The sequence below is a fragment of the Giraffa tippelskirchi genome, chromosome 10 (assembly GCF_054371585.1).
Source record: "Giraffa tippelskirchi isolate mGirTip1 chromosome 10, T2T-mGirTip1v1.2.pri, whole genome shotgun sequence".
Classification (NCBI taxonomy): Eukaryota; Metazoa; Chordata; class Mammalia; order Artiodactyla; family Giraffidae; genus Giraffa; species Giraffa tippelskirchi.
In genome coordinates, this window is record NC_137284.1 from 45176270 (window position 1) to 45191740 (window position 15471).

The 15471-nt window shown below is 45.7% G+C and overlaps 1 protein-coding gene and 1 non-coding gene across 2 annotated transcripts in view; both read left to right on the top strand.

The window, feature by feature from the left end:
- FAT3 (FAT atypical cadherin 3) overlaps positions 1-15471 on the top strand; it is a 787529-nt gene that overhangs the window by 711785 nt on the left and 60273 nt on the right. The window contains exons 16-20 of the mRNA XM_081531110.1: positions 1484-1873; positions 5515-5729; positions 6954-7091; positions 8294-8437; positions 14265-14462. Coding sequence (XP_081387236.1) covers positions 1484-1873; positions 5515-5729; positions 6954-7091; positions 8294-8437; positions 14265-14462 — 1085 coding nt within the window. The remainder of the gene's footprint in view (positions 1-1483; positions 1874-5514; positions 5730-6953; positions 7092-8293; positions 8438-14264; positions 14463-15471) is intronic.
- TRNAC-GCA (transfer RNA cysteine (anticodon GCA)) lies at positions 4341-4413 on the top strand. Its single transcript has one exon. It is a non-coding gene; the product is annotated as a tRNA-Cys (tRNA).

The following is a 15471-nucleotide window of genomic DNA, read 5'->3' on the forward strand; positions in this document are numbered from 1 at the left end:
CTTGCTCCCACATCTCCCTCCTCCTCCCACATCTCCCTCCTCCTCCCCCCACATCTCCTTCCTCCCGCGTCTCCCTCCTCCTCCCACATCTCCCTCCTCCTCCCACATCTCCCTCCTCCCACGTCTCCCTCCTCCTCTCACATCTCCCTCCTCCTCCCGCGTCTCCCTCCTCCCGCATCTCCCTCCTCCCGCATCTCCTCCTCCCATGTCTCTCTCCTCCCGCGTTTTCCTCCTCCTCCCACGTCTCCTCCTCCTTCTCCCACGTCTCCTCCTCCTCCCACGTATCTCTCCTCCTCCTGCGTCTCCGTCTTCCCACATCTCCCTCCTCTCGCATCTCTGTCCTCCTGCGTCTCTCTCCTCCCGTGTCTCCCTCCATCGCTCTGGTTATGCCGGTCCACTCCCGCATGCTCCTCAGTCACACCAGCCTGACTCTTGCGCACCTCTGCTCCTGGTGGTCCCCGTCTGCAGTCTGCTTCCCTAGATGTCTGTGCTGCCTCATCATCCCCTCCTTCGCATCTTCACTCAAGTGCGAATTTCCCACCACTGTATTGAAATAACCACTCCTCCCCTCTAGCTCCCCTGCTCCCTCTCCCCCAGCACTCATGATCCCCCACTCATGGCTTCATTTTTCTCCCTTTTTCCTCCCTCACGTCCCATATATTGTACTGATTCATTGTGCTTGTTCTTGTCTTATTTACACTCACCAGAATGTAATATTTTCCCCCATGAAATGGTAGACCCTTGTCCATTATGGAACTTTCTAACCCCTAGAATAGTGTCTGATAGATTCTAGATAAAAGTGTGTGAAACTAATTAATTAATTAATTTATACTTCTCTTTCTGTGGCACATCTTGACCCTTATACTTATTGGTATCTTATTGTTTTTCTTTAAATTCATGGGGTTCTTTAATATATTAAGAAGATTCAACTATTTCTTTTTTTTTATTTTTTGTTAGGCCCCTGGCTTGTTTATTAGGAGATATGTGGTAATCCTCAGTAGAATAGTTTCAGATGGGGATTATAAATATATAAAGAAATTGGTCAAGGGTTTGAATAATTATAGCCTATATATTCTTTCCTCTTTCCAAATCATTTTCATCTTATTTTGGCATAGGCAGGTAAGAAAGATTGTGACTTCTGCAAAGCATATGAGCCAAAAGAATTGAAGTCAGTCTCTCTAACATGATCAAGACAGCTAGTCAGTTATTTGAAAACTTAGCTAATGTAAAGGCTTATAACAGTGTGATGCATGCAAGGCATTCTGCTTTAGATCCAGCTCTTTCTGATATTCATGGCCAATATTTTCCATTTCTTTACCATTTGGTTTGGTTGCATATATTTTACAAACTGAAGTTGTTGTAGGAACCATCCTACAGCTCCTGCGCTCCTTTGTATGGCCCTTAGACAGTCAGCAGAGCCGTCATCTTCTGCAGAGAGCGTCCGGCCACGTCCCTTTTCACGCACGCCCTCTGTCTCCCACAGGCATCAACAGGAAGGTCGTGTACTCCCTGGCCGACTCGGCCAACGGGTTCTTCTCCGTCGACAGCTCGTCTGGCATCGTTGTCCTGGAGCACCCGCTGGACCGAGAGCAGCAGTCCTCCTACAACATCAGCGTGCAGGCCACTGACCAGAGCCCCAGCGGGGCCCTGTCCTCTCTGGCCACCGTCACTATCACTGTCCTGGACATCAACGACAATCCCCCCGTGTTCGAGAGGAGGGACTACCTGGTGACGGTGCCGGAGGACACCTCCCCTGGCACCCAAGTCCTCGCTGTTTTTGCCACCAGCAAAGATATAGGCACAAATGCTGAGATTACGTATCTCATCCGGTCTGGAAATGAGCAGGGGAAATTTAGGATCAATCCAAAGACAGGTGGGTAAATGACAACTTGCTTAGAATGCAAGGCTTTGCCGTGCCCTGGTTCTCCTCCTAACCCTCTAACCAATCACCCTTCTTGGTGGACCAACAAATTTCCTAGCAGGACCTACACACAGACTCCAGAGTGCCCTCTGATGCTCTTTTCTAAGGATGAAGTGAAGTTCCTCAGTCTTGTCCAACTCTTTGTGACCCCATGAGCTATAGCCTGTCAGGCTCCTCTGTCCATGGGATTCTCCAGGCAAGAATACTGGAGTGGGTTGCCATTTCCTTCTCCGGGGTATCTTCCAACCCAGGGATCGAACCTGGGTCTCCTGCATTGCAGGCAGACTCCTTACTGGCTGAGCCACGAGGGAATTTATAAGGATGCCCCCTGCTAAGTTTCAGCTCTATGCTATGGGCTCATGGGGCAAATCTTGGCCCCTAGGTTTGCTCTAGGATTTTTCAGATAGGAAAGCTCAAGAGGAGTAGTGTGGTTCAAGATGGGGAGATACTATTTGCAGATGGAGCCTAAGAGTTTCTTTGGTTATCTCTCTTTCCTGTTGGCTTGTTGTTTTGTTTTAACTTGGGCTCTATGTTTCTCCATGTGGAAGTGCTCCTGGAGATTCGCCTCCACTTGCGCCTGTCCACACTCAGGCAGTGGGTCTCTGGTCACCTCTCAAGGCAGACATTAAAGAGTGATCAGCATGGTCACCTTGAGATCTTCTCAACTCAGCACCCAGCTGGCTGGAATGGGCACTGTGTTTGATTCTAGCTCCTGGAGAAGGAAATGGCAACCCACTCCAGTATTCTTGCCTGGAGAATCCCATGGACAGAGGAGCCTGACAGGCTATAGCTCATGACGTCACAAAGAGCTGGACAAGACTGAGCAACTAACATGTTCACTTTCACTCCTCCTGGCCAGAGCACTCCCATTTCTCACCACACCCTTTTCAAACTTGGGATATGATGCAGCGTCTCCTGGGGAAAAGATATCTAGAGAGAAACCAAGAGAACAAAAATAGAACCCCAGGGCTTTCTTTTCCTGAGGTAGTTAATAACCATTAAGGCTACTTTGAGTAAATGAAGATGGTAATTCAGAAAAAAAATTGGTTGATCTTTGAAAAGTAAACATGCTCATCCTTGTATTTTCATAGTGTTTATATTAATGTTTTCCAAGCTCTTTCATGGCTATTCTCATTTGTTTACCTCTCCCCATGAGTGAGCAAGGCAGTCCCTCATTCACAGATAAGAAAGGTGAGTCTCTGACACCTTCTGGCCATTGGAACCAATTCCCTTATCACTCAAGGAATATGTGCTTCTTGAGCCAGAGGGTAAAGAAGGTCCATTTTCTGTTGGATAACCCAGTAAATATGAATAAGAAACTATCATAATTAGCACTGTCATCTAACATGGCAAATATGCCAGATTCCTGTTATTTACTTATTCCTGTTGGTTATCTCCCCCATTTTCCATATGAGAAAATCAGCTTCAGGGAAGTTAAATAATTTCTCCGGTGAGAGTAAGTGTGGATGGAAGTGGGGAATCCAGGATTTGAATTCAGATCTTCCTGACTCTGAGATACATTCTCTAACCTCTATATTACACAGCTATGCCATGAGGGTGAAAAAATTAGAGGAGATATAGTCCCTGCCCTGGAGATATAGTTCCCGCCCTTAGAATGGGAGGGTGAAAATTAATGAAAGGATTGCAGTAGCTGCTTCTCCCAGCAGTAACCCTGTTTATTAAGGACATTATTTCAAATTAAAATGTATGAGGATTTTCCTCATTTAAATATGTGTTAGCCTTAGCTTGTCTAGTTATGACCATTGTATATGAATATCATGAGGAAGTGATTAAGTACTGCTTAAATATGGCTCTGGATAACGAAACTGGGATGTAAAATAAAGCGCTAGAGGTGGTAATTGCTAAGAAAACTAAATTATGGTGAGAAATAGGCCCTTGTTACAAGTATGACTTCTGCTTCTCACCTTAAGTAGAGGGCAGCCTTCGCTCCTAGAGAAGCTGCCTGTCTGGAAAGAGAACAAATGTAATGTACTCACCTTGATCTCAGTGAATGTTTTCCAGATGAAAGTGTTAGTTGCTCAGCCGTGTCCGACTCTTCGACCCCATGGACTGTAGCCCACCAAGCTCCTCTGTCCATGGAATTCTCCAGGAGAGAATACTGGAAAGGATAGCCGTTCCCTTCTCCAGGGGATCTTCCTAACCCAGGGATCGAACCCGGGTCTCCCGCATTGCAGGTAGACTCTTTACCATCTGAATCACCAGGGAAGCCCTTGAGAACTTCCCTGTAGATGGCAAAGTGACCAACTACCAACTGCTGAACTCAGGACTGGGTTGCCACCAGAAAGGACTAGGATGGGAGGAAAAGAGAACTTAGGGAGCACGCCGTGGGGGTGCCAACAAACTAGCTGCTTTTACCTGTTTTATCTGCTTAAATAACCTGTACCATGAGTGTTGGGCTTCCCTGATAGCTCAGTTGGTAAAGAATCTGCCTGCAATGCAGGAGACCCAGGTTCAATTCCTGGGTCAGGAAGATCAACTGGAGAAGGGATAGGCTACCCACTCCAGTATTCTTGAGCTTCCCCTGTGGCTCTGCTGGTAAAGAATCTGCCTGAAATGCAGGATCCCTGGGTTGGGAAGAGCCCCTGGAGAAGGGAAAGGCTACCCACTCCGGTATTCTGGCCTGGAGAATTCCATGGACTGTATAAACCATGGGGTCACAAAGAGTCAGACACGACTGAGGGACTTTCACTTTCATGAGTGTTAGCTCTTCTCTGTAGTTGTGGACACTAAACTCACACTTGTTTTGGTGACAGATTCCCAAGTGTTTCCTTCTACAGCATGTTACAGTATCCTCAACTTTCAGATGTCTTTGTCCTCTTTGTGACCTAAAAGTTTTAGATAAGCACATTGTAAGTAGGCAAGGCACCTTAGTGGGTAGTAAAATTGAAGACTCAGGTGAAGTTCGCAAGTATATAGTAACAGGTCCTTCCCAGGTGGTGCTAGTGGTAAAGAACCTGTCTGTGAATGCAGGAGACATAGAGACATGGGTTCAGTCCCTGGGTGGGGAAGATCCCCTGGAGGAGGAAATGGCAACACACTCCAGTGTTCTTTCCTGGAGAACCCCATGGACAGAGGAGCCTGGTGGGTTACCCATAGTGGCGTAAAGAGTCGGATGCAACAGAAGCGACTGAGCGCGCACACACATCCACTAACTGATGAAGGTTGAGTCACAGAGTCACATCGATGCATCTTGGCTCAGGCTCCATCTGCCTGGGTCTTCCTGCGGAATCCTGCAGAGACATTTCTGGGGGCTGCTTGCTCCCGCCCCACTTCCCACAAGGGTGAATAATGCCAGAGATTTTCAGGCTGCTTGAGGGGTTCTGACACTGTTGCAGAAATACACAAAGACTCGATTTCTTCAGTGTTGTGTCTGGTGGGTAGCTGTGTTTTAACTGACAGCATTAATCAGACTCTGGGGTGACTTCAGCAGGCATTAAGTAAACAAATTCCTGAATATCTCAGAGTCTTGGCTGGAGACGATGTTACAGATATTATCATGATTGTGGAGCTGCTGACCAGAGTGGTTTTATTTTTTCCTAATCAAATCTTAAACTCCCCATTTTTCTTCAAAGGAGGTATTTCTGTATCTGAGGCCCTGGACTATGAATTATGCAGAAAGTTTTACCTAGTGGTGGAAGCGAAAGACGGGGGGATGCCTGCCCTCACCGCTGTGACCACTGTCGGCATCAACCTCACAGACGTGAATGACAACCCTCCCGAGTTCAGCCAGGATGTGTACAGCGCTGTCATAAGTGAAGACGCCTTGGTCGGGGACTCAGTGATTTTGGTAGGTGCCAGTGGGAGGTCTAGGTGTTTCGGATGAATGATCCTCAAGAGAGTGAAAAAGTGAGCAAAGTCCATCTTGGATTCTCTTCACACTTTCTCCTTTCAGGCTCCCTTTGGTGCCCAAGAACTCTACTCAGACACCAGTCTTTCAGCTGCTCCTCCCCTGTTTTGTCTGTTAGAGAGGGTCTGATAAGTTCATTTACAGCAAGGGGTAGGTGATCTTTAACCACTTTCCTCCCAGGAGTGTATGTTTTTCAAGGAACCAAAACAGACTGTGAAATTAATTCCTAACAGTTGCTTATTAGTTTGTAACTTAGATGACAAGTCTAAGGATAGAAAAACTTATTTCCACAGCCACCCCCCCACCCAAAGACACACACACACACACACACACACACACACACACACACACACACACACACACACACACACACACAGAGTAAGGCAGCTACAAATAGGATCAAGCTTAAGATCAATTGGCCACTCTTAGAGGAGCTCTTTCTGGAAGGAACTTTTTTCTAATAGCAGTAAGAACATGCATTAGGAAAACACAGGTTCTCTTAGATATAAAAGTTACATCAGGAAACAGGGAGTCCCATCCTCAGCAGCCTCACCACCCCTAGGCTAGAGGGGTGCCTTCCTGGCTCCTGCAGCACCAGGTTGGGGGTGCTCCTTCTTTACACATCCCAGGTAAACCCCCCAGGCCCTCTCTCCTGGGGCCTGGAACTATATGATACTATTTCCGTACATACAAATGCCAAATCAGCAACATGGAGCAGAAGAGAGTGGGTCTGCATGTTAGCCGTGTGGGAAAGGAAGTTCTCTTGGACTTCCTTAACATGAAAGTGCATAGGTTTACAAAACATCCAACTCAGTGGCAGAGATCATTGTTTTGCAGAATTGGGAAAGAATTACCGAAGTATCCCTATCAGTTAGTTTGGGGTCTGTCTTAACTGGCTCAAGGCCTGAGGGCAATCAGGCCTAACAAGCATCAGGCTGCATTCAGATGAAAACGAAGAGATATAAAATAACAGTTCCAGTAATGGTGCTTTCCTTCTTAGGCTAACCCAAAATCTCTCCCCCTGGGGCTTGATCGCTGGCACTGCTGAGCAGTGCACCTAAGAAACTCGTCAGAGCAGTGCCCATCTGTATAAACCTGGACCCTAAGAATAAACCTTTTCTCGGTCTCCCCATTATATCTTTGTTTTGTTTGTATCCTGTGAAGCTAATAGCAGAAGATGCAGACAGCCAGCCCAATGGACAGATTCGTTTTTCCATTGTGAATGGAGATCGGGATAATGAATTTGCTGTGGATCCTGTCTTGGGACTTGTGAAAGTTAAGAAGAAATTGGACCGGGAACGGGTAAGCTAGTTCAGGCCTGCTCCCTTCCCATCTACACCCACCCCTTCACTGAAATCAGGCATAGATTCTGTGAGTATAAGTAGGAAGGTTCTCCATTCTAAATGGGCTTCCCAGGTGGCTCAGTGGTAAAGAATCCACCTGTCAATGCAGGAGCTGCAGAGACACGTGTTTGATCCCTGGGTTGAGACGATCCCCTGTAGAAGGAAATGGCAGCCCACTCCAGTATTCTTGCCTGGGAAATTCCATGGACAGAGGAGCCTGGCAGGCTATAGCTCATGGGGTGGCAAAAAGTTGAACACAGCTGAGCAACTGAGCATGCGCGCACTCTCCGTTCTAAATAATGGGAGTAAATATGTATGGGCTGAAATGCAGCAGCAAATATTTGCATTAAAACCTTTGAAAGAACTTGCTGCCAATAGATACTGATGGTTTCTTATTTAGGGAGGTTTTTAGGAGAAAGCAAAAGTGTATATTTCTGAATGGTTTGAATTTCTGTCCTTCCTAAGCAAGAAGGCAGAAAAGTACATTCAGCATTGGGATCCTGTGGTCCTGATTTCATGAGCAGCATTGGTCCTAAGAGAGCAGACACAAAAGGACTACCTGAAGGTATCTAGGTCAGAAAGAATAATCCAGAAGATTCCTCTGTCAAGGTGAAACCAAGTTTCTAAACATTGTCTCTTTTGACCAAAAATGTGTCTTCAAAGTGAAGTTAAAATATGGAAAAAGATGCCATAGACATGATGCTTAGAAATAGAAAGATCTCACTGTGTGATAGAGCCCCATAAGATACTCCCCAAGTATCAAAACTGATACATGAGACAGATCAGTGGTGACAACTGTTGTGATTTAAACAAGGGCCAAGAGCCGTGCTTCTCACCAGGGGCGATGTACTGCCAGGGGACATCTGGAAGTATTTGGAGACATTTTTGTTTCTGACAAATGGTCAGAGGCAATATTGACTTCTAGCGGGTAGAGACCAGGGGTGCTGCTAAACATTCTACAATGCATAGATCACCCCTGGCAACAAAGAATGACCTGGATCCAAACGCCAGCTGGTGCCCAGGTTGAGAAACCTGGTCCAAAGACTCAAAGTGAAGACAGCTCATCTTCAGCAGAGCATAGCAGGCCCACAGCACCTCTGCGTGGGCCCAGAAGGAAGCAGGTGCATGATTCTTTACTGTGGGCCCTTTGTGCTTTGGCAGGTGTCTGGATACTCCCTGCTTATTCAGGCAGTAGACAGCGGCATGCCTGCGATGTCCTCAACTGCCACTGTCAACATCGATATTTCTGACGTGAATGACAACAGCCCAGTCTTTACGCCTGCTAACGCTACCGCTGTGATTCAGGTAAACAAATCTGGCCTGCCAGGCACTTGTGCTGTTGCACTCAGCCTCCATCCTCTGCTGTGTTTTCCTTGCCATGGCTTACTCTTGTTTCTGCTTAATATCAACTCATCACATCATTTGTTGTTCTTGTTTGATCCCTAAGTCATGTCTGACTCTTTGCAACCCCGTGGAGTGCAGCATGCCAGGCTTTCCTGTCCTGCACCATCTCCCAGAATTTGATCAAACTCATATCCATTGAGTCGGTGATGCCATCCAACCATCTCATCCTCTTCATCCTCATCCCTTCTCCTCCAGCCTTCAATCTAACCCAGCATCAGAGTCTTTTCCAGTGAGTCGGCACTTCACACCTGGTGGCCATAGTATTGGAGTTTCAACTTCAGCATCAGTCCTTCCAATGAATATTCAGGACTGATTTCCTTTAGCATTGACTGGTTTGATCTCCTTTCTGTCCAAGGAACACTCAAGAGTTTCCTTCAGAGCCACAGTTTGAAAGCATCATTTCTCTAGCGCTCAGCCTTCTTTATAGTCCAACTCTCAGATCCACACATGACTACTGGAAAAACCATAGCTTTAACTATGCAAACCTTTATCGGCAGAGTGATTTTAGGGCCCAAGAAAATCAAGTCACTCACTGTTTCCATTGTTTCCCCATCTATTTGCCATGAAGTGATGGGACCAGATGCCATGATCTTAGGTTTTTTAATGTTGAGGTTTTTTTTTTTTAATTAATTAATTAATTTTAATTGGAGGCTAATTATTTTACAATATTGTGGTGGTTTTGCCATGCATTGACATGAATCAGCCATGGGTGTACATGTGTCCCCCATCCTGAAACCCCTCCCATCTCCCTCCCCATCCCATCCCTTTGGGTCATCCCAGTGCACCAGCCCTGAGCACCCTGTTTCATGCATCAAACCTGGACTGGCTATCTGTTTCACATATAATAATATACATGTTTCAATGCTATTCTCTCAAATCATCCCACCCTTGCCTTCTCCCACAGAGTGCAAAAGTCTGTTCTTTACATCTGGGTCTCTTTTGCTGTCTCGCATATAGGGTCATTGTTATGATCTTTCTAAATTCCATTTATATGCGTTAATATACTGTATTGGTGTTTTTCTTTCTAACTTACTTCACTTTGTATAATAGGCTCCGGGTTCATCCACCTCATTAGAACTGATTCAAATGCATTCTTTTTAATAGCTGAGTAATATTCCATTGTGTTTATGTACCACAGCTTTCTTATCTGTTTGTCTGCTGATGGACATCTAGGTTGCTTCCATGTCCTAGCTATTGTAAACAGTGCTGCGATGAACATTGGGGTACATGTGTCTCTTTCGATTCTGGTTTCCTCAGTGTGTATGCCCAACAGTGGGATTTCTGGATCATATGGCAGTTCTATTTCCAGTTTTTTAAGGAATCTCCACACTGTTCTCCATAGTGGCTATACTAGTCTGCATTCCCACCAACAGTGTAAGAGGGTTCCCTTTTCTCTGCAGCCTCTCCAGCATTTATTGTTTGTAGACTTTTTGATAGCAACCGTTCTGACTAGCATGAAATGGTACCTCATTGTGGTTTTGATTTGCATTTCTCTGATAATGAGTGATGTTGAGCATCTTTTCATGTGTTTGTTAGTCATCTGTATGTCTTCTTTGGAGAAATGTCTGTTTAGTTCTTTGGCCCATTTTTTGATTGGGTCATTTATTTTTCTGGAATTGAGCTGCATGAGCTGCTTATATATTTTTGAGATTAATTCTTTGTCAGTTGCTTCATTTGCTATTATTTTCTCCCATTCTGAAGGCTTTCTTTTCACCTTGCTTATAGTTTCCTTCATTGTGCAAAAGCTTTTAAGTTTAATTAGGTCCCATTTGTTTATTTTTTGCTTTAATTTCCATTACTCTGGGAGGTGGGGCATAGAGAGTGTTCTACCTATGTTTTCCTCTAGGAGTTTTATAGTTTCTGGTCTTACATTTAGGTCTTTAAACCATTTTGAGTTTATCTTTGTGTATGGTGTTAGGAAGTGTTCTAATTTCATTCTTTTACAGGTAGCTGTCCAGTTTTCCCAGCACCATTTATTGAAGAGGCTGTCTGTGCCCCATTGTATATTCTTGCCTCCTTTGTCAAAAATAAGGTACCCATAGGTGCATGGGTTTATTTCTGGGCTTTCTGTTTTGTTCCATTGATCTATATTTCTGTCTTTGTGCCAGTACCATACTGTCTTAATGACTGTAGCTCTGTAGTATAGTCTGAAGTCAGGTAGTTTGATTCCCCCAGTTCCATTCTTCTTTCTCAAGATTGCTTTGGCTATTCAAGGTTTTTTGTATTTCCATACAAATTGTGAAATTATTTGTCTAGTTCTCTGAAAAATACCATTGGTAACTTGATAGGTATTGCATTGAATCTATAGATAGCTTTGGATAGTATACTCATTTTCACTACATTGATTCTTCCAATCCACGAACATGGTATATTTCTCCATCTATTTGTGTCATCTTTGATTTCTTTCATCAGTGTTTTATAGTTTTCTATATATATGTCTTTTGCTTCTTTAGGTAGATTTATTCCTAAGTATTTTATTCTTTTTGTTGCAATGGTGAATGGAATTGTTTCCTTAATTTCTCTTTCTGTTTTCTCATTTTTAGTGAATAGGAATGCAAGGGATTTCTGTGTATTGATTTTATATCCTGCAACTTTACTATATTCATTGATTAGCTCTAGTAATTTTCTGGTAGGGTCTTTAGGGTTTTCTATGTAGAGGATCATGTCATCTGAAAACAGTGAGAGTTTACTTCTTCTTTTCCAATCTGGATTCCTTTTATTTCTTTTTCTTCTCTGATTGCCATGGCTAAAACTTCCAAAACTATGTTGAATAGTAGTGGTGAGAGTGGGCACCCTTGTCTTGTTCCTGACTTTAGGGGAAATGCTTTCAATTTTTCACCATTGAGGATAATGTTTGTTGTGGGTTTATCACATATGGCTTTTATTATGTTGAAGTATGTTCCTTCTATTCCTGGAATGTTGAGTTTTAAGTCAGCTTTTTCACTGTCCTCTTTCACCTTCATCAAAAGGCTCTTTAGTTCCTCTTCAATTTCTGCCATTTGGGTGGTGTCATCTGCATATCTGAGGTTGTTGGTATTTCTCCCAGCCAGTATGAAAGGAGCCTGATTCTTTCACCACAACTGATTAATAAACATTGATAAGAAAAGTATCGCCAATGGGATTCTCTCAAGTGTCAAGTGCTTTCTGTACATCTGTCCCCATTGTGGCCCAGCCCCTGGTTTAGAGTGAAGGAGGTTAGGATCTGCGAGGTTCAGTAGCTCACCCAAGGTCAGGCAGCTGTTAAGTGCTGGAGTCAGCATTTGAATTCAGCTCTGTCTTCAGAGAAGACTATTCTCTGCCCACAATGACAGGCTGCCTTTAAGGATTTTGTGCTGTTCTAGCAGGGTAGGGAGATTGATAGGGGCCATATCTTTTGTCAAAGATGGATTGGCCATCAGGCTAGAGCTGCTCCTCATTTAAATAAGTCTTCCATAAGCAGTTTGCTTAGCACTTTAAGCCCACCTGCTCTCTAAAATTAGACTGCAGGAGACAGTGACTTCCTGCTGCTATTCTACTCTCAGAGAGAACAACTTTTCATCCTACCTTTTTATTTTTATTCAAAAGATATCTCATGAACACAAGTCCTAAGCACTGAGCTACCTCCATTTCCTAGCATTTCTAGAAGCTGGAAGCCTGACTTCAGGAGGATCAGGAAACCTAGTCCAGGAATACTGTCAGCATGGAGGATTTATAGGAGACAGGGATGGACAGATGTGTACTGGGATGGTTTAGATATTCTAAAAAAATCACCCTCAGAATCACCCCCACGTGTTCCCAGGGCTTTATGGGTAGAAGGTGAGATGAGCGTGAGCCAGGTCTCGAGGGACCCCCTTTGGAACAACGTTCAAGGCTTTGAGTCCATAGACTACCCCCCCCCCGCCCCCCTTCCCTGCCCTGCAGCACTGGGCCCCCCAGGATCAGGCTGAGCATCTCTGCTCCCTTGTCAGCACTTCCTTGGCGAAACCAGACCCCTTCCCTGGGGGTGTTTTTTTTTCCTCTCCTCTCTGATGCCTTTTCCAGCAGCTGTGCGTGCCTGCCCCTCCTCGGCTCCGCAGAACTCACCCAGGCTCCGACACCCTCCCCTCACCCCGGCCCCCTGTCCCCTCGATGGTTTGGCTCCCCCGCCACCCCCGTCCCCTAGGGGCCACTGTCTCCCCCTCCCCTGCTCCACGCTAGCCCCACGCAAAACAGGCTCTGCCACCACAACCTGTGCTTTTATGACACGATTGATTGGCCTGACAGCCTGTTCTCATCCGCTCTCCAGGAAGTCAGCCAGGGAGGAACAGAGACTCAACCCTTGAGCAGTGACCATGGCTCCTCTCTGCAGCGCAGCCCGTCTGTGCCATATTTCACCCTCCTTCCTCACTGCGACCCCTTGGGCACACATCCTCTCTCCCTCTCTCTTCTGCAGAGGAAATGGCTTTTATAGAGACAGCAAACAAATCCATAAATCTGTTTGGTGTGGTGCTGAGGCTGCTGTCAGTGTGCACCGGTAAATCTGTGCAGGACTGGGGCGTTTCCATGACTGATCCCAGAGAACGACGGGGGCTGGTTCCCGGTGACCCAAAGGCCACTTGAGAGGAGACGCAAATGAGAGCTCTCTGAGGTTCTCCTCACCTCATTCTCTGCAAAAAAATTACACTCCTCCCAGTGTTCACCCCAGAATAATTTTCTTTTTCCAACGCATGGTTCTTATAAGACGAATTCAGCACCTAAAACGTGAGTGCCCCCTCCATGTGCGTGACTCCCATCATGCAGGGTGTCACTGTCTCCATCTCTGTGACCCAGACTCAGTTAATCCGAAGTCAGTCTCCTCAGAAGACCTGAACTAATGAAGCAGGCTTCAGGCCCACACTCTGGTAATGCTGAAGTCCGAACAGGGCCAAGCAAGGAGATTGGTGCCCAAGCCACTGAGGAATTTAATTTCGTGTTTTCAGAGGACAACTTTGGACCCAAGAAGGAGTGACTAAGAGTCTCTGTGTTTCCAGCTGGGATAGAAGGCAGAGTTTCTGCAATATAACGTTGGCATAAGGACATCCTGGCTTCCTAAACTTCTGATGAAGTTGTACATTTCTTTTCTCTTCGTTCTCTGATTGAGGAATATCCCATCCCCTTTCTCTTCCCTCAAGAAACAGAGGAACTGTGTTCTGATGGGTGGGATTTTAAGCCCTATTTTCCATCCGACACATGCCTTTGTATTTCTATCAGGAAGTTGCCAGTTTGTCTCCCTAAAAGTCCAGTATTGTGACCCTGTGTCACCGTGTTGGACCTCAGAGTAATTGTGTTGTGACAAGTGTTAGGATGGATTTTCCATCCCAAAAGGTTGATGTTTTCTTGGCCCCAGAGGATTTCTGATGCCGTCATGAAGTCTGATTAGCACCATGGATTTCCAGAGCCATCTGGGTGAACTCGGGGCGATTCCGGCCTTTCAAGGACAGATGGAACCAGGCAGCATCCTTGGGACCTACAAAGCAGTTCAAGGCCAAGTCCTCGTGTTCTCACCTGCAGCTCATCGTCTCACGGGGCAGTCTGGGGAGGCAGCCAAGGGTGGGATGATGCTTAAAGACACCAGCATTTTTCAGAAGACGAGATAATATCACAGGGAATCCCTTCCATTAAAAGCTCTGTTTTCTAGCCCAGCACTCTCAGCCGGTAATGATGGGTTTTTTTTTTAAATGTGCAGAGAGGTGTAATTTTATCTTCCCTTTTAATATACTCTCTTATGCAGGAAAATAAGCCAGCAGGCACCAGTGTTCTGCAGCTCATGGTGACAGACAAAGACTCCTTTCACAACGGGCCTCCCTTCTCCTTCTCTATTTTGTCGGGAAACGAAGAGGAGGCGTTCGTGTTGGACTCGGACGGGATCCTGAGGTCAGCTGTGGTCTTCCAGCACACAGAGTCTCCAGAGTACGTGCTGTGTGTCCAGGTACGGCCTCATCTACCTGTCGCAGGCCAGCTTCCTCTCCTACTATGGGCTCTGCCCCTCAGTTGGGTTTTTGTTTGTTTATTTTTTTTCTATTGAGCAAGTCAACATAATTCATTACCATGTAGGAGTGTTCCCCTTTTAATCTCAAATTCAATTTCACACCAATAAAAGCGGCCCCTATGTGTGAAATTGAACAGGAAAGAAAGGAAGCATCATTGTTCAAAAGGGACTTTCCTGTAGGGTGTGTCAGACTGACGTTCTCTGGGCTTAAATCTGTATTCTGAACATTCCTGGGGTTCCAGATGAGCCCCAAAGACAACTCATTGGTCAAGGTTTACTGCTTGATGGTTGCTGTCATTTAGTTGCTATGTCCCACTCATTGCAACCCTATGGACTGTATAGCCTGCCAGGCTCCTCTGTCCATGGGATTTTCCAGGCAAGAATACAGGAGTGGGTTGTCATCTCCTTCTCCATTACTTCTTGGTACTGAGAAGTATTTCCCAGATCACCCCAATGGGAAACAACAAATCCTTGTCCTGGTGTGATGGAGCTATTAATATTTCATGGCCTCTGCTTTTTAAGAGACCTCTGCTTGAGCTTCCCAGGTGGCACTAGTGGTAAAGAACCTGCCTGCCAATGCAGGAGACGTAAGAGACACGGGTTGATCCCTGGGTCAGAAAGATCCCCTGGAGGAGGGCACAGCAACCCACTCCAGTGTTCTTGCCTGGAGAATCCCATGGACAGAGGAGCCTAGAGGGCTACAGTCCCTAGGATAACAGAGTTGGACATGACTAAAGAGACTTAGCACACCACACTTCTTGATAAATTTCCCCACAGAGGGGAAATAGGAACAGGGACTCGGATGGCAGTGGCCTCCCAACATTTCAGCTTCATCAAGGCCATGATGTTGAATGAAGGGAGACCAAGAGGCAGAAGTGGCAGTTACAGGAAGGATGTGAACAGAAGCAGGAAACAAGAGAGCGCCAAAAAGTCCCTGGTTGCCAATTTT